This window comes from Pagrus pagrus, assembly GCF_965226575.1.
Source record: "Pagrus pagrus genome assembly, chromosome: 20".
Lineage (NCBI taxonomy): Eukaryota > Metazoa > Chordata > Actinopteri > Spariformes > Sparidae > Pagrus > Pagrus pagrus.
In genome coordinates this window covers 11,137,387-11,165,238 of record NC_140207.1, presented here as the reverse complement: position 1 = coordinate 11,165,238, position 27,852 = coordinate 11,137,387, and the positions used below count along the sequence as shown (strand labels likewise).

Below are 27,852 nucleotides of genomic sequence, written 5' to 3'. Positions count from 1 at the left end.
GTAATTTTAGTACAAATAAAAAAATGGAAAAAAATAGACCTATTATTGAAAGTAGAAATCAAACATAGAAATTTTAGAAAAACTTCCTGTCACATGATAAAAATGTCAGAGAATCTTGTTTTTATTGTAAACTTAGATCACTTGGTCCCTTTTTATGTTGCATGATTTTTTTTATACTCATTTGATGTTTTTATCTTTCTTCATGTGTGGTTGTGTTTTTAATCACCTGTTTAATTGGTGTTTTAATAAATTATTTAAACTTGGTCGGGGTCTCTTAACAGTGGAGTTACCTTGCTGGTATTAAGAACCTCACACAACTATGTGACATAAAGACAAAAGAATCGAAAACAACTTTTTCATTACTTAATTTCACGGTCATTTTAACATTTTACTTTACTTGTTAGATGTGCATTTTTTATAAAAGGAATAAATAATTGGAAACGTTTCTTCGATAATTTACTAAATAAGACACAACAATGACATTTTAAAAATGTATTTGTATGTTTAATTGTATATTCCGCTTTAAATCTATTAACTGACTTTATAATTGCATTAATTTATATTAATTATGTATTTATATTAATTAATTTGCCACAAAGCGGGCACGCGCGTTGTCAGTTTGCCATACTGCGCGCGCATTCGTTGCCATGGGGCTGAGTGGATCCACGGAAGGTAAACGGTGGACGGACAGGAGCTGATAAAGAGCTGAAATGAGCCGTTATCTTAAAAAAAAACCCACCTTCGCGTAGTTTAGGTGGATTTAGTTAATACACGTTTTCAGTCTGAGTTCTGTGCTGTCGTCGTGTGAGTGACAGAGGCGGTATGAAGGCTCACAGCGGGGAGGTCGGAGTGTTTGTCCGGATCAGACCAACGGCAAACTTCGCCCAGGACCTTATTCAATGTCTTCCAGACGGACAGGTGACTCAATAGGCGGAGTTGTGTATAACTGTTAACCGCCAGCTAATTTTGAAATACAAACAAGCCTGAGTAAACTAGTCGAAAATTAATATCTGGGTAACTTCCAGGCGATGTTGACAATGAATTTAGAAACGGGTGACAGTTTTGATATCTTTAGTTGAGGCTAAAATTGAAGCTAACGATAGCTAACAGTATCTCTTCTCTGCAAGTAGAAAGAACAACAACAGCAACATATATATGTGTTTGCAGTAAAAACACAATTTTAGTGTCAAAATTTAGAATAACCAGTGATTAGAAATTAGCCACTATTACCCAAGTACAATTTTGTGGTACTTTACTTGAGTATTTCCATTAAATCGAATATCTTTAGGTTTTTGTCTTTTGTCTACCTCTTGTTGGAGACATGTTTTACAATTTTCTGACATTTTATATGGCAAACAATTAATTGGATAATCAATAACATACTTGACAGTTTGATTATGAAGATAAGCGACGATTGCAGCCCTATAGGCCTCACAAAATGCAAAACACACACACACTCAGTTGCTTGATTATGGTGTATACATAAATGCGAGTGGTGGCAGTGTGTCAGCTGTCCAATACAAACTGCATCACATTTCAGAAATTTGAACACAGCACAACAGTGAACACTTGTCTTGTCCTTCAGACAGTGAACATCTATCACAGGAAAAGCTCAAGGAAGCATCGCGAGACCAGGAGAAGTCAGCTGAGCTCCTGGTCCTTCCGGCTGGAAGGTGTCTTGCGGGATGTGTCTCAGGAGGAGTTTTACACTCGAGTGTGCCGACGGGTGGTACTGGGAACACTGGATGGTTATAATGGTAGATCTCTTTATCTACATGAAACATTGTATAGTGTGTTAAGTATTATATTATAGTATGTTTGTACATTGCCTGTCCCTTTTTTAGTCTTCTGTTGTGTATTTTTCAGGTACTGTGATGTGTTTTGGGCAGACAGGGGCAGGAAAGACCTATACCATGACCGGATCCACAGACTCATACAAACAGAGAGGCATCATTCCTCGGGCTCTTCAGGAGGTAACTCGCCCTATATATGAATATTTTGACCTCTGAAAGTGCTCCACTTTGGTAAAACATTTTTTTTAATCTCGAAAACGGTATTCAGGTGTTTCAGGAGGTGGAGATAAGGACCGAGCATGCTTTCACTGTGTACCTGTCCTACCTGGAGATCTACAATGAGACCCTGGTGGACCTGCTGTCATCGCTGCAGGGCTCGCCACGGCCGTCTCCTCATGGCATGTTGGTGATGGAGGAGCAGGGCAGAGGGGTGTTCATCAGAGGTCTGTCTCTTCACCCTGTCCACACCCTGGAAGAGGCTCTCAATCTGCTGTTTGAGGTGTGTGGTCTGAAACTTAGAGCCCCCCCCAAAAAACTGTCTAACTTGAAAGAATAATTATTTCATTTTTATGATCTGTTATCATCGTTGGTTAACTAGCCTAGGAGCTGTGTTATTTCCACAATTTTATGGATGAATAAATTGAAAGTTGAAGCTGTTTCTTTCCTCACCCAGGGTGGGATGAATCGCATTATTGGATCTCATGCCTTGAACAGGAACTCCTCCAGGTCCCACTGTATCTTCACTGTGCATATAGAGGTATGAGTCAAACCACCTTTATTGCTTAATATATTGTTTACTTTGGTCTCAGTACTCAAACATGCCTTTTCCTGCATAAGATTTAAAATAGAACAAAATGTCTTTATCATTCACAGTCTCGTTCACGGACTCTGTTGGACGCCAAGTATGTCACCTCCAAGCTGAATCTGGTGGATCTTGCTGGGTCAGAGAGGTTGGGAAAGACTGGGGTGAGTTTGGGGAATGTCCGACTTTACTGGGCTTCAAAACACATTGAAGTCCTGACATGCCAATTTCAGGGCCGTTTGTGTGCGTCTGTGGCTCTCGTTTTTGCGGTGTGTCCTGCAGCTTTTTGGCTGAGATACAAGTGACGTGACATGATGTTAGAGTCGGCCTTCGTAGTTCATGCACTGCAACTGTTGCTGCAAGTGTGGCTGCTTATATTTCAAGTTCTTTTGAATGTTTTGACCCCACACACAAGAATATTGCCTTTCTGTAAAATTTGCCACATCACTTAAACTTTCCCCATTTCATGTCACTTCCTGTTTTTTCAGTCAGAGGGTCAGACGTTAAAGGAAGCTGTCTACATCAACAGGTCCTTGTCGTTTCTGGAGCAGGCCATCCTGGCCCTGGGAGACCGTCACAGAGAACATGTTCCCTTCAGACAGAGTAAACTCACACATGCCCTTAAAGACTCACTGGGTGAGAGTGCCAGGTCTGGTTTTTGACAGTGCTGCTACCAAGTCCTGCTGTGAAGTATTACTTGTAAATTAAAATGCATTTGTCTGTTCCTGTAGGAGGGAACTGCAACACTGTGCTTGTGGCCAACATCTGCGGTGAGGCTGCACAGATAGAAGAAACAGTAAGCAGTGGAATATATGATATAAAACAGAAAGCAGCCTCTTTTTCTCACCGTACATGGTGTCATTTCATCTTTAAATAATTATTCTTGGCAGCTCTCTACTCTGCGTTTTGCGGGCAGAATGAAGTGTGTCCGGACCGACCCTGTTGTTAATGAACGCACGGATCCAGCTGTGAGTTCACACAATTTTACACCACATAATGTGACCCAAGAACTATTATGGGAGGGTAAAAATATGCACTGACTTTGCAGTCTGCATTGTGTTGTACTCATGAAATAAACTGTTGTGATCAGGCTCAGATCAAGAAACTTGAGAAGGAAGTTCAGAAGCTGAAAGAGGAGCTGTCCATCTGCAGTACATTGGTGAGTGTAGCTGACAAGGAATTGGTGAGACAATTCATGATAGTGTGTTACTTTATTGTCCTGGTTTACTGTTCAAACTCACAGATCAGCACAAAATTCACATATTTTTCACTAGGAAAAAAGGAAAATACAGTAATTCCTCTTGTGTTAAAGTGTAAAATTCTCAGTATCAGCCAGTGCTCTCTCAGGTTTCACTTTCACACATTTCAGCTGGTTCATATTAAAATTTAAATGCCTATCGTTCCTGCTTCACGCCAGACGAACCGGCTGAACATCACATATAACCCATTGTCTGAAGCGCAGCAGGCTGAGATCCACAGCCAGGTTCAGAGGTACCTGGAGGGAAGCCTGGAGGAAATCAGTGTGAGAACATAACAAAGAACACAGCTATTAATGCCTCCTCTGCAACACAAAAACTGTCCTTTTAATTTGTCTCTGCGTGACATCTAATTACAGATCATAAGTGTCAGGCAGATCCAAGCAGTGTTTGCCCAGTTCAGGCTTGCTGTGCAGTGAGTATATCTACCTTTTTAAATCTGCAACTCAGATTTGTTCATGGGGAGTGATTCAGCATGTTTATGTATGTGTGTGCGTGAGCAGGGAACAGGAGCAGAGGGTGAAGGCGCAGCTGTGCCAGACGTACAACTTGGTGGAAAAAGACCAAAGTGCCGACACAGCTGCTGTGAAGGTCAGTCGACATCTGATTCACTGTTAGGGAACCTAATGGAAACTAGCAGCTGTGATTCACTGTATTCTTTGTCTCTTTAGGAGTGTCATACCAGAGGCATCAGTGAGGACGTGGAGGCTGGCCGCGTCGAGGTGTCCCAGTCACCGAAAAATGCCCAACGCCCAAGTTCAGCTAAAGCCAAAACTAAGAAGTCTCGGGAAAAACAGAAGTGAATGAAGCCAGTAAACTGTGTTGATATACTGATACTGTTTTTTAATGTGACAGCTGTCATAACAACAGAAATGAGTCAGCTTTGGCAGAAGCGTACATCTTGGCTGAAATCCCTCTAGACCACTCTGGGATACAGTAGAACAGGGGTTTTGTGAAGCAAAGATACTGTGTGAGGCGGATGGATGGACGCAAGCTAGTGTTCTAGGGAAGTTAGTTATTGTTGTTCAGCATATTGATTTGTCCAACCTACCAAAATGGTCAACAGCTGGAGCATCAGCAGCAATGGAGACACAGCTTATGGAGGCAATTATGGTACTTTAAACCCATAGTGCCCTATTGTTGCAATTAGCTCCAAAAATCGCTCTCTCAGTCAAATCTGAACACAGACATGATTTATATCAACACGTTTTAGATTCAGTGCAACTTGCACTTTGTATCCCAGATCTGTCATGAATAAATGTCCATGAATTTGTTTAGAAATCATTGAAAAAGATTTTTTAAGCCTGCATGACTGGACTGATGAACCACTTGGTTTTTCCTAATGGCACCTTCAATGTGATTTTCCAGCCAAAATAAGAGGCAGGGAGACGGGAGCCCAGTGACCAGGAAGCGTTTGGAGAGTGCCTCCAGATCAAAGCTGAGTTCTGTCCAGGCGCCTGAGAAGGAAACTGAGTCACACGAAGCAGACACTGAGAGCCAGGACACACAGGAATCACAACCGCCTGGGAATGCACCACTCCACCCTGAGTATGATGTGAATAGTCTTTTCTATTCTATTAAAATTTTTATTTTACCCTTTCCTCTGAAAAATTTGCCATCTCTGCCCAGCTGTCCTCCACCCAAAGAAGAGGCCTTTGAGGATTTTAAAGTGGGACAAGGCAGTAGGATCAACAGCATCCTGAAGGAGAACAAAGCTGTGCTGCTGGAACGCCGTGATCTTCTTCGACAGCTCACTGGGGAAGTCAACGCTGTCAAGAGAGACATCGACTGCACCGCGGCCGCCATACAGCAGCACAGGGAGCTGAGAGGAGGCCAAGGTATTCTATCAAGAAAGTACTTAATGAGTTCACATGAGATTGAACCTCGTCTTTCCTAATGTGAGGCACTTATTTAACCTAAATGAGTGGAATATGAGCTGGTAAGGGAAACCATTACAGTTTCAGCCACATCTCAGTCTTGATCAGTGGAGCTGTGTGGAAATTAGTCAACCATTTGCTGTCATGTGACAAGCAGCTGAAAGCTCAGAAAAAGCTAGAGTGTGGACGTTAGAGTTTAAATTACATTTTCACACATGATGTTCCCGAGGTCATGAAGTTATTTGTGGTTAAACCAAAAGTAACATGTATTTAAAAGCCTAGACTAAAATGTATATAAAGCTTTTTGTGTTTTAACATTCAGATCTGGCTTGTGTTGGTAGTCCTGTTAAAAGATCTGAGATTTAAGTTCATATTCTGTATTTTCTCATTGTGTGTTTTTGTTTGAAGGTCAGTATTTGGTTATGGAGGGGGAGCCACTGCTGCAGGAGCCAAATGCCACTCAGCTGATGCAGCTCAGAGAGCTGAAGGCTCTCTACCGGCAGAGGTACGAGGTGCTGCGTGACATCAAGGCAGAGGTCAACTACTGTCAACACCTTGTGGATCAGTGCCGGGTGCGCCTGCTCTCTGGTCAGTTCTCCAAACGTCTTCCCTGACACGGCTAGAGCTTTCATAGCTAAAACAGTGCAAACCTTACAGAAATAATCAATATCTCATGTGTGTTCCAGAATTTGAAATCTGGTATAAGAAGTCTTTCCTGGTACCTGAGGAGGAGCTGGATGCAACTATGGAGAAGAGCCCCAGACAAGTGAGTAAAAAACCTTCACACAAAGTAAAGAAAGATCAGGTGCAAGGAATTATATATTTTCTACCAAGTCCCACTCAGCTGCAGGCGATGGAGAGGAAGTCATTATAGTTTGACATGTGTTGGAAGGAGCTGTGACTGAATCATGGTGACAAGGTATCATCTGCTTCCCTGCTGCTTTCAGGAGGAAGATATGGAGGAACGGCTTCTTCCTGATAACTCCAGCTCCGAGTCCTTCTACAATGCCCGCTACAGAACGAAGAAAAGGGTGAGTGTGCCATCATGTTTTACATCCACTGCTTGTTTCATCGAATAACAGCAAGTAAATGGTGTCAAACGTCTTACAATTAACATCAATCTGTCAACAACTAAACCTTTTGCTTTGTCCCTACAGAGGAACAGCAGGGCGCGGGTCTTCACTCCAGTGCAGAGAAAATCGTCTGGACAGAGAAGATTTCCTCCAATCCTACCTGTTAGTTAAGTGAGTTTAACGTGCAAGTTGAAAGTGCACTAGAGTGTTGACATCCGCTTAATGTGATAAAAATGTCATTTCTCTCCATGTAATGTGGGCATTGTAGTGTACATTGATCAAGCACAGAAGACACAACACAGTGAATCAGCTTCTTAAATGAAAAGTAAAATTTATTATTCCTGAACCACAAAATAGACTTCTTTGGTTGTACAAATTCACTAGTTACAGTCTTGTATGACCCTTGACCCTAGGACCTCTGACCCTTTCCCCTCCAACCTATTTGCAAGTAAAAGCCCCCAAAGAGAACTCGAGACATAAGAATAAACACAAAAAACGTGAAACACTGCATTAATAATGTAGTGAAACCCATCTGAAAAAAAGATTTACCTACTGTAAGTTTAAAAAAAGGAGATATCAGCCATTGCAAATGTTATCAAACAAACTGAATTTCAGTCAGTGAGAGCAACACGGAAAGCTATCATTAGAAGACCCTACATTAAATTAACACAAATGCTACTATGCTGTGATTCTGCAAAAATACCCATCAGATACATACAACTGACAGCGTGTCAAGCAGTGAACTGAACGAGATCAATGTCTTGAGAGGGGTTTCTAATCGGTTCTGCCTCTGTCAGCTCTCCCATTAACAAACCAATATACACGCAGAGAGCGTCCCGATACCAAGCCTGTCCGAACCCAGACACATCAGACACTCGCTTGGGTCTAGGTCAAGACTGGCTCAGTTTCAAACCCAAAGTTTGCTTTGCTTTCACTATTTGTACATTATTCACACAATAATAAATGATTTTTTTCAGTGGCATCAGATTTAAATTAACCATAGACAGAAAAATAAAAACACCTGCTACCTTCACGTCACTCTGGAACACCTCCAGATAATTCAAGGATAGAAATCAATGATTCACATTGGTTAAATAAAAAAAACAAATACCCCGAACAGGGCAGGCTAAGTACCGTTAATTATTAAATGATGGTAAAAATGCATGTTGCCAAACTGATGTTCAAAACAGTTTATATAACTGCCAGTTCAATGCTGCTGCCCCCAGTGTAGTCATGTCATCTACAAGAGGAATGTAACACAGCTGTACTTTGTAGATTTGCTTCTCTCAAAACCTTCAGGGGTATTCATAGGTGTATATAAAGTAGATTCAATGATATAAAGTGATATGCAGTTCATTAGTAGGACGCTTTGACTTACTGAGCCGTAACTATCATTGAAATGTTTATAATGATAAGTTATATAAGCATCACTCATGCTCTTTACGCCCAAAAGAACTGAATGGGTTAAAATACAAGGCCTTCAATTTGAGTAAAAGGATAAAAACAATAAATTACTTAAGATATACGTTGTAAAAAGCTGATCAGTGGCAGTGCAAAACAAGAGAAAGATATGTATTGTTTTTCTTAAAAAAGCTCTCCACAATGTGTGACTGTGAAGGTAGCAGGATGTTCCCTCCTCGATTAATATATACACTCCTGTCCGCTCAAGAAAGCCCTGACATTTCACAATCTATTCACTGAAAGCCTAAAAAATATCGTTAGTATAGCTATGACCCATTTCTTTTTCTCTTCCAGTATGTTTTTTTTTTTTTTTTTTTTAAACAGCAAAATCATTCGAGGTGCGAAAATAATAAAAAAACAACTAAAACCTTCGATCACTCCTTTTTTAAAATCGATCAGCTTCTACCAGGTAAACTGAGTGTGGAACAAAAAAAGAAGAATGGTCTGTAAGAAGCAATCCTATCTACCCACACTAGCTCTTTCTCGCCCTTTACGGACTGTTGAGCAACTTGCCAACTCATCCACAGACTGTATAGGCAAGACTGGCACGCAGGATATAAGTGAGTGTGTATGTGTGGTGACTATCGTAGTCTCTGCAGTGGTTATATATGGTAGAGTAAATCAGGCTCTACTGTCACTGTAGTGTTTAGTGACTGTGCACCTCCCGTGGATGCACCCACATGTTACCAGTGTTCCACAGTGTATTTAAACGTGTGTCTTCAGATTTCTTCTCTTGGTGGGAGGTGTTACGTGGGCACGGCGGTTTCCAGGCTGCGGCGGCCCTGCCTCAGTTTGCGCTTGTTGCTGTAAAGAGCCATCTCCTCCAGGGCTGAGGTGGCAGGCAGCGCGGTGGTTACCTCGGCCTCAGGGCTTGCAGCGGGCCCTAGACGACAAACAGAGACGAAACCACTTCAGTCACAGGAACATGTGGACCGAGCTTTACTTGACAATCACTCGGCAACAGCAGCTGTGGAGCATCTGACTGATGGATCCCTTAACCTTGCGACAGAAGCCCCACAATCAACAGCTAGAAACAAGCAGGACCCAAAAGTTTGAGCAGAAAACTGAAGCAGCCGGTGACTGCATGTTTTTAAACCAGCCACCTCCATGAGCTCTGTATTCAAACTCACAGCAAGAGTCGTTGAAATTAAAGTTACTTCAACAATTAAATGTGTGTTTACATGAACTCCAGTGACCGGCTATGGTCGGCTTCTCAAGTAAGCGGATTCCACTGCCATGTATAAACTTAACTGGGTTAGTTTCAGCTTAGTTGCTGAATAACTAGGTGATTTTTACTATTACTTTCAAATACAAAATATTTCATATTTACATCAAATAGACCATTAGTCAAGTTCAGACACAATCTGGGAAAAGTTGTGCACTGACTTCAAATGCCTCTCAAGTTATGCAGCTCTACAGTTAAAATCAGTAATCCATGCCTCAAAATAAAGTCAGGGGAGGGCTGATTTCCGATGTCACTGCAGTGCATGTAACTACATTTCCCAGTACCTGTGTAACCTGGTTTCTTGTTTAATGTAAACATACTGAAACCAACATGATGATGGAATCACTGAGAGCTCCCTGTAATCATTAGTTTCAATCAGCGCTTTACACACATTCATGCACAGTCAGGATCACGGTTAGTGTGAGATCGTTAGTTTACACAAAGCAAATTTCTCCTCCGCTTTGTTCTCGACATCAGTTGCTGCTTCATGTTTGATGGGCAGCAGCAGGCCAAGCACACCCAGCTACGCACACACACCCATCTTAATACCTGAACCGACACAAGTTAGGGTAAAAGCCAGCACACGCTCCTCACACATGATCCATAAATATTCAGACGTACAATTACACGCAGACCCAAAAACACATGCACACAGGATCCTACCAATAAGAGCTGCTTATCCCAGGTAGTCACCTGAATCAAAGGGGAATAGAAGAAATTGAGGTAATACATTTTTCTCGCTTGTTCTAATACTATTTAAAATACTGAATATCTCCAGTACTCACCTGGGTTACTGGAGCCGTCGTCGATGAACTGCATGTCATCGACTGTGTCGGGGGACTGGAAGACAAGAAGAGACAGTTAGTAACAGCGGAGCAGACGTGTCTCAGTAGCCTGTATCCCAGGGGAAGCCTTCACCATGTGAGCAGGGGAGCTGACAGCGAGGGAGACTGTGAGAAGACGTGCCAGCCGCTCACTGCCGCTTTAGCAGACAGCACTGAAGCTCCCAATCTGTCAGAGCCACTAAAGCCACAGTACATCTACTCGACTACTCCCCCAGGAGAGATTGGCATGTTAAAGGAAAGGGAGGTTAAGTTAGGTCATCAGTTCCGGGGTTTGGTGTGTAGTGTAGGCACATCCACAAAGAGACAGCAGACAGGGCAACACCGACAAGAGTCACCAATGCACAACGGAAACCAGGCAGCATGTTGAGTTGTTGTCTGTTTGTTGCTGATGCTGTCATATACCAATAATATTTCCCCTTGTTGTTAGTTTTGACAAGCTGTTTATTCTACTTCTCTTAAGGGACCGCGCAGGCACCACTGCTAGCAAGCTAATCCAGAATCATATGAACTATTTCATTAAGTTATTTTATAGGACATGCAAACCGTGGGTTGACAATGTTATCTCTTCACCTGTGCTCATTTGTTTGTTGGTTTGTCAGCAGAATTTCTACAAAACTTGGATGGAGGATTGGTCTCGGCCCAGAGCAGACCTCAGTAACTTTTGGTGTAGATCTGGATAAAGGGACGGATGCAGGATTAAGTTCTTTCTTTGACATTGTGAAATAGGGCGTTTTTTTTTTGACGTTTTCGATAATTTCTCAAGGAACAAGGCATGAATCTTGATGAAGAAGATCAGGCGTATTTAGGAGGCTGGTATCTATGAGTGAGTACAATTCGATGCGGATCCAAATAAAAGATCTGGATCGAGTGGATTTACATACGTTTCATAGAGGGTAGTCTTGTTTTAGTCGCTACAGGGTAACAAATAGGATATTGGAGTAGGCTTGATTGAATTAAAGGCACTGTTGGCCTTGACGGAGAGTCTAGTTTATATAAATTGTCAAATTACCTTTTCCTTGTTATATTTGGTATTTCTCAAGTCAGACATTCTTAAAGATATTAGTTAAAGGGTTGACAAGAATCTCAAAGGAATTCTGTGATTTAAGTTTAAATAGCAACTTAACAAGTTATAGTTTATATATAACTATATATATATAGTTTGAATGACTATTCATTAAAAAGGTACAATGTTGTATTTTAGAGGGAGCTGGCTAACTACAAGTCTTGATGCAGTTTTTCCCTCGTAAAAGTTGTCTTCACATTTGTAGATGTTTGCATTGATTACATTAAATTACAGAGATGTTTTTGCTGCCATGTGACCTTCACCTTGCAGATCGTAGCGGTCCCTCAAATCTCCTGTCTCGTCACCTTTCTGACATAAACACACCCCTTAAACACCTTTTTTGTCAGTCAGAAACATTATGCAGAAACAACACTTACAGTGATTTCACTTACGTTACATTCACCAAAGAGAGAATACAAACAAAGCCGAGGTCACTGTGCAACAACCAAACCACACGAGATCCCACACTCAAAGGAGCGAAGACTGACACAGACGACCCACAGATACTTGACCCAAAAACAGAAAAGGTATCTTCCAGACAAGCTCTGCTCACTCCAGCACCACTCCGGGATTCCCCTGCTTCCACTCCCTTCACAAACCTACACAAAACTTCTTCTACCCTACTGATAGCACAGGAGGAAACCAGTGTTTCAAAAGCAGAGCATGAGAGGAGGACATGTTTCTCCTGTGTCTGATGTGTGACCCATGCGTGGAACAAGAGAGCTGATGGAAGTGAACGTGAGAGTGGATGAGATGCAGAGTCTGTGGCCATTTTCCCCCCGGAACCAATTCTGGTTAGTGGGATAAAAAACCAGCCTGCAGCTGCTGGGTGTTATTGTCTGTGTTGATTAGTTAGCTTAGAGATGGACGGATGTGAATGGTTACTGCTACAGATGCTCTTACGTTTGTGAGTGTTAAGTGGGAGACCAAGGAGAAGGAGGCAGAATGTGAGGAGACCAAGGGCTGATTTGGTGCGTCATTAATGTAGAGTGCTGTCATTGTGCAAGTGAGTGTTAGTGAGCCACACCACTATAGTGCAGAGCAGGAAGTGCTGATCAATGACTGAGCCAAAACCTAGACTTGAGTTGCTCTGATGCCTCTTAATCAACAGAGAAACTAGAGGGGAGAGGCAGCAGGGAAAGCCAGGGGAGGGGAGGAGGTCGGGGCCCCGGGGACTGCATGCAGCCAATACCTGGATGTCGTATACGGGTTTGGAAGAAGGAATGGCAGCAAACTGTCGGTAGTCAAACTTCTTTGACGACAGGGACTAGAAGGATAGCAAACAGGGATGAGCAGAGGTCGAGGGGGGAGGGAGAAGAGGAAAACAAGGTAAACGAAAAAGAGGAGGATGGTGGGACAAAGTATAGAAAGGAGGAGAAAAGGGTGGAGAAGGCAAATGTCAAAGGAGAGAAGAGGAAAAGGAATAAGAGAAAAGGGGATGAGGGGAATAGCAAAAAGGAGAGATGGGAGGCAGAGAGGCTAATGGGTGATTCAAACAGCCAGCTGTGGCTGATTGGCTAGGTTGATAATGAGCAAGATGGTGGATTAATGGCAATGTGGTTTGAAGCAAATCTATTTTTTTTTTTTACCCCTTTCCAGCTTGTAAACCAACAATATCAGTTGCTTCCTTTCTCAGATAATTTCCTTTAATTAAAACTGCAGAGTGAGTGTTACAGCGTTGTTCAAATATTTGATGATTGAAGCTTTCCAAATCCATACAAAGGATACAGTCAACCGTTCACACTGACACGAAGGCCAGTGGAAAAATCCATCAAAACCAAAAATGGGAAATCAAGAAAAAGGAAAAAGGTTTAGTCTTACCAGCCTGCCTGGAGAGGTTAGTCCTCGAGGACTGAGCTCTGTCAGAGGAAACAGAAAATGTGACATTAGAGACTCGAGACTTCGATTTAACTTGCTTGTAAGTATGTTAATTCAAAACAAAAGTTACACAGTGCTTCACAAAAATAACTATCAAGCAGTATCGACTGCCGCTTCCTACCTTCCACGGGTGTTGGCGAGGGTGTGGGGGCAGGCGAGGGCGACTCCGTCAGCTGGTCTAGTGTGCCACGCTTCTTCCCGTCCCGAGACTTGGCGATGACCATCTGAGCTTTCAGTGCATCCTGCTCCAGAGACTTCATTCTGCAAGAGGAACAACCAGCATCAGATAAATGATTGTAGAAAATAAGAAGAGACTTACATAAATGCAGACAGAGACTGACAGAGGCACACACCATGATAGGTGGGTGTTGTGCCCGTCACTACTAATTTTGGGTGCTCCTTGTCCTGGTCTGCTGTGACAAACAACCGCTTTAATTTCATTGCACAATAAGAGGCATTCCAGGAAAAGGACAACCTACTGCTAGTAGGCTTACCCTCAACTCACAAATAGCTTGCAAACTGTTAGTACAAATAAATAGGATGAAAATCAAAAGAACAGCAAGGCGCAAATGAAAAGAGTGCTGCAGAGAGGGGGGAGACAAGACAGAGAATAGAGAGAGGGGGGACGAGAGGAAGCTAGAAACAGCAAAGACGTGCAGAAGCAAGACAGCAGTAGAAAGGCAGTGGAAGCACTGTCACAGTGTCGCTGCGAGTGCTTGCTTGGACCTTTCTCAACTCGGCCTCTAGCAAAATACCCCAACGGCAAAGCACCCCAGCACACCCTCACGATGCCGTGCGTCTGGCCCTGGTGGCTGGGGCCGAGGAGCAGACCTGAGCTGGGAGGCTGCAGAGGAGGAGGTAGAGGAGGTGGGGGGCTGGGGGGCCTCGGGCGTGCCCTGAGATGCCCTCACTCGGGCCTTGTAGAGCCTCTTAGCCAGGTCCTGCTCATACTGCCTAACATCCTCCTCTAGGCCATAGGGCCTAGGCCCCACGAGGCCAGGGAGGGGGTGAAAGAAAGGAGGAGGAGGGAATAGGATGACGGGTACACCAGGATGAAGGAGGAATGTGAGGAAGGAAAGAGGCATACAGACAGAAAAAGAGAAGAAAACCAAAGAATGGAAGATAAAACATTTAGGAGAGCCAGGAATATTGAACAAGATCCCATTTTTAGACATGAAAACAGTAAAAGAGGAGACAGACTAACCACACACACACACAGGATGGTGTTCTCACACTGTCGGCCTATATTTGGAACAGCGGGGTGAAAACTGAACCCTGTTAATTGATCAGCGTGATAAACTGTTTATCAGAACTCTTGGACCTCATTACTCTTCCACAGCCATGTGCTTCTATCAGTGTCATCAGCCCAGTCAAGGTTTCTGTCACATGCTGCCCAAAGAAAACAAACTTTCACCCCCACTTCCCACATTTGCTTTGTACAGATTAAAGCAGGGCAACAACATGATATATTATGTACAGAGTTGGGCAGTAACACATTACTCAGTATCACGATACTGTAATATTATTACTTTCCCCAGTAACAAGTAGTGTAGAGTGTAGAAGCGTAGAAAAAGTAATTCAAGAAGGTAATGAATTAACTAGCCTTTATTTCATCATGGCTGTTTGATTCGCCAGTAAGAACATGTCGATAAAGTAATGTAAAGAGTAATGTAACTCATTAGTTTTGATACCTAGTAATAAGTTAAGTAATGTTATTACTTTTTAATAGAGTATTAAGTAGAAGTAACTTACACTTCCTGAGTTACCTGCCCAACGCTGTATCTGTAAACTGCTTGTTTTATGTGTGATCAGATAAAGCTAAATATAAAATATTGTTATGTATTATTATTTATTATTAATATATGTTTGTGTTAAAGTTAAGCCAATATAGTTACTAAAGGCCATTACTGAATTAATTAATTAAAAGTCAACTGACAGGAGTTTTCAAACTTTTAATAATTATGCAAATATTTCTGTAAAAAATGTTTCATAAAAGTAAAAAATATCAACTCATTGCTGGATATGCCTTGCCTGGATTTTTATTTTATCATCACAAAATCAGTTTTGGTTCAATCAACTAAATTGGATTTGTTGAAATGTGTGACATTTCGAAAACAATATTATGAATCAAATAATCTAGTAATCAGCCAACAATTAAAATAATCAATTGTAGCACAAGTTAGCAGGTCTTAATTATTTTCTCCAAGCAAGTTTTTTTATCAGATCAAAACAATATTCTGATAATCAGAAAAGTTGGATTATCAGATCTGATAATTAGCCGGGTGCTGATCCATAGTATACAGTATACATACATGTAAATATGTGTTTAATTAACTTTTATTTGTACTTGTACTTTTGATACTTAAGTACATATATTGCCAGAAAATAACTTTTCATACTTGATTACATTAAATATTAGAAAGACTCAAGTACTATTTATATAGGTGCCTTTCACTTGAACCAGAGTAATATTCTAACACCATCTTTACTTTCAAAACTGCTAAATTATACTTCATTTTAAACGGCTTCATTTCATTTTATAGAATTGGTAACAGGTTCGCAGGTAACACATCCCTGTTAATATCAATGTATTAGAAATACAAGTACAGTAAGAGTTTGAAAAAATACACAAAAACACCCCATTAGTTTATCTTCCTCGTCAGAATGTGTTGCGTGCTATATTTACCGTGCTGCCCTCCACATGGCTCTCTTCTCAGCCTCCAGAGCTCGTTTCTCAGCAGGGGACAGGTCCTTGTCAAGGGCCACAGCCAGCTCGGGGCTCTGCATACGAAGTCTCTCTTGATGTCTGCGCTCTGCTTTGGCTGTGCGGATGGGAGCCGACGAATCCCCCTGGTACACTGGGATCAGACTGACGAGACACACGAGTAGCAGCGATGACTACAGTGACTAAAACAACAGCTAAGAGACGTTCGATGATGATGTGCATGATGTAGTTACCCAGTCATGGAGTTGGGCCTCTGCTCCAGCCTGAAGCTGTCCTCCAGTGAATTCCTCTGAGAGTCTCCTTTACCATCAACAGAGGAAGGCCTACACACACACACACACACACACACACACACACATTAGATAATTAGCTGAAGAAATAAAAAAATGGTTCAATAATAATAATAATATACAGCTCGTTACCCTGAGCTGCCACAGTAGCTGGGTGGTGTGACGTTGTAGCTTGGTGGGGTGGAGCAGTGCTGCGATGGGGTGGATACTGGCTCCACCTTGTACTCCACACCGTCCAGCAACACTTTGCCAGTGGCCTTCATCTGCGCTACCTGCTTAGCCAGGTCCTCCTCGTCATCCTCATCATCTTCATCCAACAAATACTCCCGCGCCCGCTGCTCAAACTTCCTCTCTGGAGCGAGATGAACAAATTCAGAGGGCAGGTCAGCTAACTCTGATGTTTTTATAGGTTATTAGCAAAAGATACTCTCGAAGAAACAAACCTTCTTCCTCTCTCATTTTCTTGAGGTCATCTTCTCCAACAAGAGATACCCGAGGTTTGGGTTTCTCGGGTGTCTGCTGCTTCACGTCAATCTCAAAATACTTCTGTCGGTCCCTGAAAGAGCGCTGCTCTGGGCTGTCCTTACCACTGGGAGAAGGACTCTGCAGGAACTGAACACAAATATTGGAAATAACAAGTCATTACAAGCTCCTGGAGCACAATAAAGGCCAATATTTAATGCGAAAAGCAGATTTGCATTTTTGTCATTTGCCAAAAGAGCAGAGGATATCACAAGAGATGCTAGAGGAGAGAAGAACGACAGACCGCGAAGAAAGAAGAAAATTAGCCATTCAAACAGAACCCTGCACCATTTAGCCAATTTAAGGTCAATTAACTGGCAGTCCCATTATTGACAGAACTAGCACGGCTGTCTCCCAGTCTGTGGGAGCAGAGACACCGCCACCGGTCAAGCCAAGCACACCACAGCCCAGGCAAAGAACAGGGCTGGTCCGGATGTGGGCGGAGGCGGTGGGTACCTGCAGCTCCATGGACGGCCTGGAGAAGCGAGGCACCGCTGCCAGGTTCAAATAATCCCGACGGGGGGAGAGCTTGCTGGCCTTACCATCTATGTCATCATCAAACACCTCGTTGATCAACTCAGGCTGAAAAGGCCACAGAGTTTGTCACCACACTGTCACAGCCAGGATTTTTTAGAGCATATCTAGACATGCTTGGATATTTTGTCCTTGCAGCTGCAGATCAAATATTCACTTGATAAACACCGTAATGGCCTGATTGTGAGACACCTCCCCCCTCTTTTCCATCATCTGTGAACAGCTGAGAAAACAATTATTTTCCCTCATCTTGAACTCTTCATATTGACATTTTGTGCTGCTCAACAGATGATTCGATCGCCAGTCTGTTTTTGCAGAAATGATGTTGGGAGAAGCTTTAGAAGCTTTTATTTTACTCGTCAAGAAGTAATTTCCTCCACTGCAGTAAAACATGTTACACAAGCTGTCTGAAACTCCAGCCAACGGGACATAAAGGCTACAAACAAGTTGGTATTGTCATAAATCGAGAAAAATATCTCATTTTAAATACTTTACTGTTTAGGACTTGATTATAATACACTTTTTCAAATGTCTAGATATAAATATCATCATATATTTGGTCCAGTACGGTACAACAGACAGCTGTGTGCTTCTAATATTTTTAGGACAGCATGTTCACTCACCTCTGGAGATGGCTGCTTTGGGTGGAAATTGTTCCTCACACCGTACAGGTCCTGTTGGGCACAGCGGAGTGTTAGTAAAGTTCAATAAACTCACACTGAGGATTAAGACAGATACAGAGCAGGCAGACTGATTAGCAGCTGGGGTACAATATGAAAAAAGGGGGGGTAATAAATATTAGTACACGAGCCACACATGGATGGACGAATGGATCAAGATCAACACCAGTATGACATATGATGGCACTGGAGTACAATAACCAACGATGAACGCATTCCACACGTCACAGCACGTCACAGGCCCCCCCGACACGGTGCAGGCTCCTTATATGACAGCCTGCTCCAGTCAGGAGGGGGCGGGGAGAGACCAACCAATCAGCACAGCATGCTTGTTCGTTGTGACCCGGGGGAGTCCGGGCAGCTCGGCCTACCTGCGGCGGCTCCAGCACTGCCAGTGAGCGAGGCACGGCGGCAAACGCCTTGTATGCCTGCTTGACATTCATTGGGAACTCATCGGGCGAGGTGGGGGAGGGGGCGCGAGGCTGCAGGGGGGGAGGGGGTGGGGTGGGCATGGAGGGCGGGGGGTAGGTTCATATGGTAGAAGGAGCCGAGGGGGGGGGGGGGGGGGGTAGACACACAGACAGACGGACAGAGAGATGGAGGAGAGGGCAGACTATGAAAAAAACCAGCAGAGTTGAAGAAGACTGTGGAGGAGAACAAGGTGAACAGCATGGTGGCTGGTTTCATGTGAGAGAGGAGGGGAGTATGCCAGAGAAAGACAGACAGTAGGGCCTGGAAAGTTCAAAGCCATGACAGATTTGTCTGTATGAGCTCAGAAGGACGTGAGATGATATTAAAGCTTCTGTGTTATTTACCAATCCAGCTATGCTGCTTGCCAAAGGAAGAAATAAGCGGAACATTTCATTATGAGGAATTATGTCTGATTCAGGAGCTCGGAGTCGGGCTGGATGCTCCGTCTGCAGGTGGAGTTCAAACACAGTTGACCTCCAGCAGCACCAGCACAGACTCTACTCCCCTGTGCGTTCAGATTCAAGTCTTCCCGTCTTTGGTTCTAGCCTCGTCAGAAACAAAAATCATTCACGTGCCTGAATTATCTGCATCTCTGCTGTACTGCTGTGAGACACCACCTGGGTGCTTTGGGGCTGTGCGGTCAGGGCGGGTGGCACAGAGCTGAGAGTGGATAGAAAACAGCACTATGTGGTGGTGAGGGGTCTTACAGAGGTCTGGGAGTTGAAGGGGGAGGGGCCATGCTGGAAGGGGTTCGGACTGTGGCCGTCCGGGGTGGCGGGGGAGGAAGTCTGCCGCACGCGCCCGACTGGCTGGATGGCACCCGGTCGCGTCTGGAGAGAAAACAAATGATACTTTATACAAGAGATCAGTCAAGTCAAGTTTTATTCAGACACACCAAATTTTAGGATGAAATGACAACTCAAAATGAATGGAAGCTAATGGTGGATATGAATCAGAGCATAGTTTACCATTTAGACTATTTGTCTTTTGAAGCTAAATACCAGTTTTGAACACAAACAATTCCTAATATCCAATTAATGTTTTTATACTTATTTTCATTTTAGAGCTGGGTATTGCCACTGATTTCCTGATGCGATCCGACCCGTTTTATGAATCGAATCAGGAAATCAATTTTTACACCCAGTCCTACTGTTGAGTATATTAGTTTGATATAAACCAAGTGTGATCCGTCCGTCTCTAATCTAGAATAGAAGTTTTTTTGTTTTCAAGCTCTACAGACACTCACTGATGATGACGTGTCATCCTTGGCAGTAGGAGTGGAGCTGTAATGAACGTTTGCCTGCAAAAAAAAGATGTATGAAAATAATACAATGACAATGAAATAAAATGCATGAATCTGAGACACACTGGAGCTTCTTTAGGACGATGCCAAATAATTACACGATCAAACACTACAACACCACCAGGGTTCACCTTCACCCTAATAATCACCAATTGAGAGTTGTTTGTCACATTTTGCTGATATCACAACTCCTCTTGTAAGACGAATTATATTTATTATATTATGAGGGAATATGAAGCCACAGCTGGTCAGTAGCGGCATTAAGAACAGTCAGTCAAAAATCTATCTTTCCAGTGAACGCACATCCAGTCTGCACGAGGCAAAGCATCAGTCATCAGCTGCCACCGAGAAGCAATCACATGCTTTTCAGTCCGGTACAACTGTGACAGACACGTTAGCTGAACTAGTTATGTTTTATTAACAGAAAGAGGGCTCAGAGCAGCCGACACATGTGCTACAAATAAATCCAGGCCAGAGCAGAGGGCCACAAGACCCACTTACGAAGCGGGTTTCCCTGCCTGCCAAGGAGCTGTTGGAAGAGTGGAGGCTTGGCTAAGGGTGGAGAGGTCAAAAGGGTCAAACTGTGATATACTTAGTTATAGTGGTAGAAATGACTGGTGGAAAAGGAGAAAATGAAGTAAAAAGATGAGTGGAGTGCTGCGTGTTGGCGCTGCTCACCGGTTGGATCGTGGGAGAGTACGGAGCTTCCCTGATCGGGCTGTCCGTCCTGGTGTAATCAGAGGAAGGCGCCTGGAAAAACAAAGATCACACACAAGAAACACTTAACAGCTGCTCTTACTTTCACTGGAGAAACAGTGTAGTAAAGAGATACCACAACAAGATTCACTGGTTAGCCCTGGAGAGTATCGATCATCCAGTAAATTCAAGCTTGAAACGTGCACTTTTCTGTGCGTCTTGCAGGTCGTGGTTCTTCATGACTTGTGACCTCCCTCGCAGCTGTTGGGACTCACATTCCAGTCGGTCCTGACTATGTGCAGACTATGTGCCCAAATACCTCGCAAGGTGCCGCAAGCTCTGTTCTCACAGCAAAAACATGCACAACTTAAGCTGGTTGTTACACTGAGATTAATACACACAACCAGGACACACACTTTGTTACAGAAAAAAGCTTTTTTCACCCCCCACATCAATATTCATGTCCAATATTTGTTCTCTTTTTGCTCTGGTTTTGGTCTCCACCAACTCCTGATGGAAAGAGCTAGCTCTTTAGCTGCTAAATGCTCCGAGATTTAGATTTGGGTGATAATTCTCTGTAAATTTATCAGTACAAGCTACAAATTATCATCTGATATCATTTCATTATAGAAATGTTGAAATGTTCCAACAAAACCCCAATTTTCTTGCATTTTCTCAAGGCTCAATGACTCATGGAAACGATTAATTGATTACCCACGGACTATTGATGCTTTCTCATTTTCTGTTGCTTGTTGCAGTTCTACTTCCCTCCTTAAAATAGTTGAGTCTGTTGCTTTGGATACACGCCAACCAAAAACAAGTGGGAGACCATTCTTCAGCATAAAAACGTTAATCTGAAGACATTTCTTCAGATTAGATTTGAGTTAAAACTTCCACAAAGCTTTGATGCCTAGAATGATCCAGTTCAAGAGACACAAGTGAGCCAAACACCAAACTGTGCGCAGTAACACACCATGCTGCCTCCAAACCACACTCAGGCAGGCGGCTTGCCTTGCTGAACAACCATGGCTGCAGTTGGCCTTGCTTCCCGTAGCCCACAGGAGGCCCGGACAGGATCTGCTGTCCTGGTGGGCGGCCCTTCCCCTTGCGATTGGCCACCAAGAAAGGGTTCTCTTTGAAGCAGATGGGCTGAGAGTCCACCAGGCTCTCCTCCTCTTCTTCAGCTACAAATGATGATGAGTTAATGGTTGTTGATGAGCCAGCACTGTCGGTAGTGGATGTCCCATTAGGGGAGAACTGGGATCCATGAAGATAATCTGCTTGTTCAGACTGGAGCAGGTGCTCCTCGTTCAGACTGGGGCAGGACTCAGGGTCCATGTGGCCTAAGCTGAAGCCCAAAGGCTCTAAAGGGGCTCCGTACTGGGCCTGCAGGGGGGCCTCCATGGGAGCAGCCAGACTTACAGAAGGAGAGAACTGGACAGGAGCAAAGGAAAGAGGATGGACAGATACAGTAAACTAGACAGGAAACTGACTCACTCAAAGGAAATAATCACTGATGGAATTTAAAAGAAAGGTTTAAAAGCAGAAGAGAGGAGAAACTGAAAAAGGAGATAATATAAACTCCACTTTATTACAACTTTTTATTTTATTTTCACAGGTTTGGCCATTATTTCATTCAGTTATGATAACACGCTCTCAAGTATTGCAAAGATCTCACACACTACCCACTATATAGCGGACTATATACTGAATTTGCCGATTTGTAGTGCCATCTGGATGTGTAGTGGGAATTATATATATAATTGACTCAACGTATCCCACAATGGATCGTGAAAAGTAGTGTACAACCAACGGTCACCAACAAAGATTTGTATCCTATCATGCATTGTGCTGGAGGGAAAACAATGACCAGAGTGGTATCAAAAGTGTCTTTACATGTGACTGATGAGCTCACATGGCTTGGGCGATATCAAAAATTTTATATCCTGATATTGTCCAGCCCGAATATCACAATAGTCGATATTATGCTCTTACAGCAAAGACTGCACGTAGCTTCATTCAAATGCCTTTGCTCATCATTTTCTCTTGCTTTAAATCCCAAGGATGCCATAACAGCTGTCAATCCATTATTGTAAAAAATATGGGGAATGACCGCAAAAATGTCATTATTTGATCGTATGCAATATCGTCCTCTATATAAGACTTCCTAGGTAGTAAGAGTAGGGAGTAGTGATGGAGTGGGTGATTTCGGACACAGCCTAGGACATTGACCAAAAATAATGTCTGTTGCACTCACTTTAATCCCTCCTTGCACAGGAAAACTGTGTATACCAACTATTCCAGTACAGCAGGTCAAAATTTAAGCATGAGGTTTGTCTGTAAATTATAATGGGTTCAAAAAAAGTTTGTATAATAATTTCATTTTTCTGTGGCTTTGTTTACAACAATCTGATCTTCTGACTGCTTGTTTTCAACTGTCTGTCAATTGGTGAGTGATGTGTTATCATAACCAACATAATCAAGATCCAAGTTGTAATAAACCAGAGTTATCCTTTAAGAGCTGTTGTAATTGGTGAAGAAATAATTAGCAAATCTAGATCCATCTTTTACCCTCATAAAACAAGCTTTTGTCAGTCAACTCTGGAAACAACTACAGTAAAAACAAGGAAAAATAAAAGTAACCTTTTACAAACCACCAAAGTGTTTCCTTGTCTTTTAAGATGTGCCTCTGTAAATAGACTGTTGACACACAAGCCACGAGCTGCTAAAAGGAGTTGCTCACATCACTAAATCTTCCCCGAAGCCTGAAGTTTCTCAGCGCCCACCCATCATTCATGACTTGTTAACTGCTGCTCTGCTACCAGACACATTGGTAAAGTCCAGGCGCTTGGGCCTCTGCCTTAAATAACCACATTATCAGATCAGCGAGACATTCAGGCTCCAGCACACCTTCAACTCCTACTGTACTCAACATAGAGGCCAGTTAATGTCACTGTAGGAGGGTGGACAATCCGAAATGTTTAACCCAACACATGTAAGGAAACCTGATACCGTAACCATAGAAATGTCATGTTAAGGAGTTCCTCCTCAAACCAACCCTGATAAATAACCAACTTTGGTCATTTATTCGACCTTGACATATCTGGCGCTAATTAAAATAGACTGACTAAGAATACAACGGGCATTGTGGGGCAGTAATGTGGTGCGCTACATGCTGACTATAAGAATCGGTGGTGTGATGAGGGTCAGTGGGATGGAATGTGAATGAGTGCCCTTTTGGCTCCGACACAGACTGTGAGGGACAGCTGGGGGTTTTGATGGGAGGCTGCTGGTTCGTCAGCATGCCGACACGCTGAGCTGGCCCGGCTGGGAAGAGCTGCGAGCCGAGGGAGCCGGGAACTGAATCATTTTTAGGGTTTTTGGTTTGTTTTTGTCTGGGCTGTCTCTCATTGTGCTGTGTTTGTATTTCTACTTTATTTGTATTTCTTTATATTTCTTTTGTGACTGTTTTTGTGTGAAGCTCTTTGTAACCGTGTTTAAAGAGGTGCTGTATTAGTAAAGCTTTCCTATTTTTACCCCCAACCTGTACAAAAGTGACTTCCACTACTTCTGTGATCATGAACGATATGAATGTCACCTCTGTCTTCATAAAAGTTCAAGGACAATGATGGAAATGGTTCATCCAAGTGCACCTCAGAATATCAAATCTCTATCCTGGAAATGGTTATTTAAATGGAAAAGTTTACATTTTTCTTGTCAGGGATAAAACAATATGTTGTATTTCATAAAAATACCTTAATTTCGTCAAAGAATGAAATAAAAGATTCCTTCCGAACGACAAAACAGTACCACAATCTAACTGTTAATCCTCTCTTTTCCAGTGTTACAAAACTAAAAGGCAGAGACCTCACTTATAAAATCACAGTAAACCATGGCCTGTTTAAACTTAAGACACACCCCTTTTGGAGTTATCAAGATATCTTAACCATCAAGAACCATCTGTTCTTTAGCTAAACTTTTGTTAACAACTTTCAGGCAGTAGTAACAGCTCTCTGTGATCCAGTTTGAGAAGGACCACGTGTGCTGGAACAGCAAATCCACCTCTTAACGCACTGAGCACCAACAGCTGCATATGAAATGTAGGTTAAGTTCTCAGAGATCTACAAGTACGGCACAAAAATAAAATCAAGATAGCTATCTATTTAAAGTTTAGCACTCAAGCGCGTCTTAAACCAAATCAAAATCATAGTATTGTCTAACACGGTTGTATCAAAATAAGGCAGAAAGAGGATGAATCAAGATAATGGTAAAGACAAATACAAGACAGAAAACAGAAACATTATAAAACTACTACCTGTAGGATGGTAACAGGACAATGCTGTATGTCCACTTACTCCTCCGAGGGACTGTAAAAACTGAAACACTTGTCTGTTCCTCTCAGGCGATACCCTCCCTCCCTGTCTGGCACCCCACCCACACAAGAGACTCCATCCAATTCAGAGCCAGATGCAGGTTTAAAATATCACCGAGGAGAGGCCGTTTGATAGTGGGCAGCTGTCCCCTTCCCCCATCTCTTCCACGCACCCACACTCTTTTTATCCAGCAGGACAGCGCCTGCTGCCCTCTGGCCATGCTTCCTTTCAATTCCGCCTCCTTCTGTACGTCCAGTCGTCCTTCTTCCACAGCCTCTTTCATTCCTCTTCATTCTTTTGAAAGAGCTTGACTCCTTCATTTTCTTGTTATTTCTTCCATCCAGGTTGGTCACACTGGCTCAAAAATGGATGTGGGACACAGTTACATCAGACTGATATGATGTATGGGTTTGGCCTTGGAGACACCATCTGTAATGTTGACTTGGGGGTTAACACATGGAGTGAGGTTAACATTCCTGCTCCTGAAGGGGCAACTGCTCCACTGTGGGTCACTCCGATTCCCATAAAAACACAGGATTCCATGAGGAGGTCTATTCTGAGCCATGAAGGCCATTCCCAACACGAGAGGAGTACACTCTTTTTCAAACACGTAGAGATCGAGAACGTAAAGAGAGGCTTACCCTGTTGAGTTTCTGCAGACTGGTGGTGGGCAGTGCTGCCAGGGTTTTGTAATCAAGTTTTAGAGGTCCAGTGCCAATGTTCTGCGGATAAATAAAGAGACAACAGAGGTGAGAAGGGGACGAGGCTGAGGTTTATTACACAACAAGCAGGAATCATCCAGCGAGGTGAATTAGTTTTACTAGAGGAGACCATGTATAGAATTGTAGAAAAGCTAACCTATGACGTAAAGGATCCACACTTCTATTGTAAATGTCATCTATGTCATGTGTTACACCATGTTAAAAGTACTGTCTGCAGGCTTCACCCTGGACTAGCTTATTCTACTGCGCCATAGAGTTGCAGTATATTTTGTCTCAGCACCATCCTGCAGCTGTAAATGATCATTAATGCACCAAATTTGCAGCCGAAAATAGTCCCTGACAAATACACTATTTACTCATGCTTAAAAACTACAGCGACTGCTGTGTTAGAGCATTATTCAGCCTTTTTTTGTTTAGAAACAAAAGCGTATATTTACACGTGTAAGGGTAAACACAGCAGGAACGAGACAGTTATCAGTTACAGAAGCTGACTGAGGTCTAGCAAAAGTAAGTTTCACAGATCTACAGTTGGTGTGTAAAATGTTTAACCAATTTTCTTTCCAATTTCATCATTTGAGAATGTTTTTGAAAAAAAGTTGCAAATGTCACTGGCAAAGAGGTGAGGCAAAAAATTAAAATAAACTGCGCTAAACGGGTGAAATCTTGGATGCTACAGCAACAAGGGGCTTTTCCTTTCTTCTCAGTATTGATTCACTTAGCTGAACAGCCAATCAGAGTGATTTTTCTCAAGGACCGGCTCTGCCAACGATTCAACATGCATGGCTGGCCAAAAAGCCGCCCACAAATGCCGACTAGTGTCAGCAGTGCCACACACAAACGCTGCCAAATGTTGTTGTTAAAGCGCCCAGTCAAAGTGTAGAAACATCTACCAGTAAATAAGTCTGTTGTGATCTGTACTCTACCTGGATATGACTTTGGCCGGTAAAACTAAGCCAGTCTGAAAGTGGCTCAAGATTATTTATTTAAGAAAAATGAAAAATATTTTATTTTCGCTGAAATACCAATGATGAGCAACATGTCAGAGGTAGTGCTGTGGTATTTTTGTGGCCCTTTTTGCACAGACAGGAAGTTTGTCTGCAGACCTGCTGATGAGGAGTGTCTCACCTCAGTCTCCGCTTCTAGCAGGCGAGTTGCCTCCTCTCGCTCCAATCGCATTCGCTCCTTCACCAAGAGAGGAAGGGGAGGAGGAGGGAAGAAACCCGAGCACACGCAGCCACACAGTGATGCAATGAGAGGTGAAAATGAGGAGGAAAGAAGTGTTAGAGGGAGTGAAAAGTGGAGAAAACAGAAAACAGTGGGGGGGCGGGTATGGAGATAGGATGATTGGATGATTTTGGATTGCACCAAACACACCGAAGGTAAAGGAGAGGTGAGAGGAAACACAGAAGGGAAAGAAAGGATAGAACCCACACACGTTAGAAAGTACTCTATTCATTCGCTATGGGAGCAGAAAAAAGCATGCAAGGCGGGACAATGCAGGAACAGTTCTGTCAATCACAATACCCACACAGGGGGCAGAGGAGAAGCTTCATTCACCCGATAACAGACCGACCTGAGCTTCTGCCTCTAAAGCTCCGCCCTGGTTCGCCATTTTTCTGAGCTACATTGGAGTAAAATTGAATTCCGCCGTCTATCTGCTGATCTGACAGATACAATTTTACCTCCCGCCTTCCCAAAATGGATTTTCAGTTCCACTTACCACTTTCTCCATCTCTTCTCGCTCCCACTGTGATGTCTCTCTCACCATCTCAGACTCCTGGAGAAGAAATTTAAGATCCTGATACATGCTTACAATTCATCCTGTAAATCTTTGCAGAAACACCGCCTGCCTGAGTAATTTAAACCAAAACAATTTACATATGAAGTATTGTATGACTGAGAAACAACAACAACTAGAATGGCTACATTCCTTTAGTTCGGGCAGTCTCCCAAAAGCTAATCGGGACAAAATAAACAACTGTGCTGGCGCTTTCTCGGTGCTGTAGTGAAAAGATGGGTGTGTGTGGAGTGCGTGGTTGGAGCGAGTCAAACTCCACCATCACTGACACCAAACTGCTGTGGAAGCAGAGTGTTGCTGAACAAAACATCTGACTCACGTGTTGACTTGACAACAAAATCGCCAAACTGATTCCTGGAATGTAGATGAATGGCATGTACTGCGCTTCCTGGTGTTCACCTCTCTTGTTCAGTGCTCGTCAGGGCTTTATCAAGTCTAAACAATGCATGATTGCTATATACACTC

At 43.0% G+C, this 27,852-nt stretch overlaps 2 protein-coding genes across 20 annotated transcripts in view; one reads left to right on the top strand and one right to left on the bottom strand.

Annotated features, from left to right (window-relative positions):
• The first annotated feature begins 644 nt into the window (after positions 1-644).
• Positions 645-10,284, top strand: kif9 (kinesin family member 9). 3 transcript variants are annotated; one of them, XM_084339916.1, is made up of 21 exons: positions 645-918; positions 1,586-1,757; positions 1,867-1,973; positions 2,062-2,292; positions 2,467-2,550; positions 2,667-2,759; positions 3,084-3,231; positions 3,327-3,391; positions 3,486-3,563; positions 3,686-3,754; positions 4,013-4,117; positions 4,211-4,266; positions 4,355-4,442; positions 4,523-4,650; positions 5,220-5,399; positions 5,481-5,689; positions 6,137-6,316; positions 6,415-6,494; positions 6,676-6,759; positions 6,886-6,972; positions 10,266-10,284. In XM_084339916.1, exons 1-20 carry the CDS (start codon positions 823-825, stop codon positions 6,970-6,972), a joined length of 2,340 nt encoding a protein of 779 aa, XP_084196042.1. In that variant the 5' UTR covers positions 645-822; the 3' UTR covers positions 10,266-10,284. The 3 variants fall into 3 exon arrangements, with proteins under 3 accessions (XP_084196042.1, XP_084196043.1, XP_084196041.1); XM_084339917.1 differs by lacking the exon at positions 10,266-10,284 and adding an exon at positions 8,986-9,004; XM_084339915.1 differs by lacking the exon at positions 10,266-10,284 and having other exon boundaries at positions 6,886-7,063.
• The window catches only part of scrib (scribble planar cell polarity protein), a 69,394-nt gene continuing 48,649 nt past the window's right edge, over positions 7,108-27,852 (bottom strand). For 2 of the 17 annotated variants that reach the window (XM_084339898.1, XM_084339909.1), the window contains 20 exons: positions 27,310-27,366; positions 26,715-26,771; positions 25,509-25,589; positions 21,506-21,928; positions 20,477-20,548; positions 20,300-20,350; positions 19,742-19,795; positions 19,203-19,325; positions 18,396-18,506; positions 17,968-18,018; positions 16,732-16,900; positions 16,421-16,640; positions 16,232-16,321; positions 15,960-16,142; positions 14,105-14,254; positions 13,395-13,534; positions 13,217-13,254; positions 12,588-12,662; positions 10,273-10,327; positions 7,108-9,145 (listed from right to left, as the gene is read on the bottom strand). In XM_084339898.1, the coding sequence (XP_084196024.1) occupies positions 9,009-9,145; positions 10,273-10,327; positions 12,588-12,662; positions 13,217-13,254; positions 13,395-13,534; positions 14,105-14,254; positions 15,960-16,142; positions 16,232-16,321; positions 16,421-16,640; positions 16,732-16,900; positions 17,968-18,018; positions 18,396-18,506; positions 19,203-19,325; positions 19,742-19,795; positions 20,300-20,350; positions 20,477-20,548; positions 21,506-21,928; positions 25,509-25,589; positions 26,715-26,771; positions 27,310-27,366 (2,337 nt within the window). In that variant the 3' untranslated portion in view covers positions 7,108-9,008. Of the gene's footprint in view, positions 9,146-10,150; positions 10,181-10,272; positions 10,328-12,587; positions 12,663-13,216; positions 13,255-13,394; positions 13,535-14,104; positions 14,255-15,959; positions 16,143-16,231; positions 16,322-16,420; positions 16,641-16,731; positions 16,901-17,967; positions 18,019-18,395; positions 18,507-19,202; positions 19,326-19,741; positions 19,796-20,299; positions 20,351-20,476; positions 20,549-21,505; positions 21,929-25,508; positions 25,590-26,714; positions 26,772-27,309; positions 27,367-27,852 lie in introns of all 17 variants that reach the window. The other 15 variants (XM_084339913.1, XM_084339899.1, XM_084339908.1 and 12 more) reach the window with 15 other exon arrangements.

Coding starts and splice junctions, on each gene's coding strand:
- kif9 (XM_084339916.1), top strand. CDS start 823: ATGAAGGCTCACAGCGGGGAGGTCGGAGTGTTTGTCCGGATCAGACCA. Junction 2,293..2,466: donor CTCTCAATCTGCTGTTTGAG/GTGTGTGGTCTG, acceptor TTCCTCACCCAG/GGTGGGATGAATCGCATTAT. Junction 3,392..3,485: donor CTGCACAGATAGAAGAAACA/GTAAGCAGTGGA, acceptor TATTCTTGGCAG/CTCTCTACTCTGCGTTTTGC.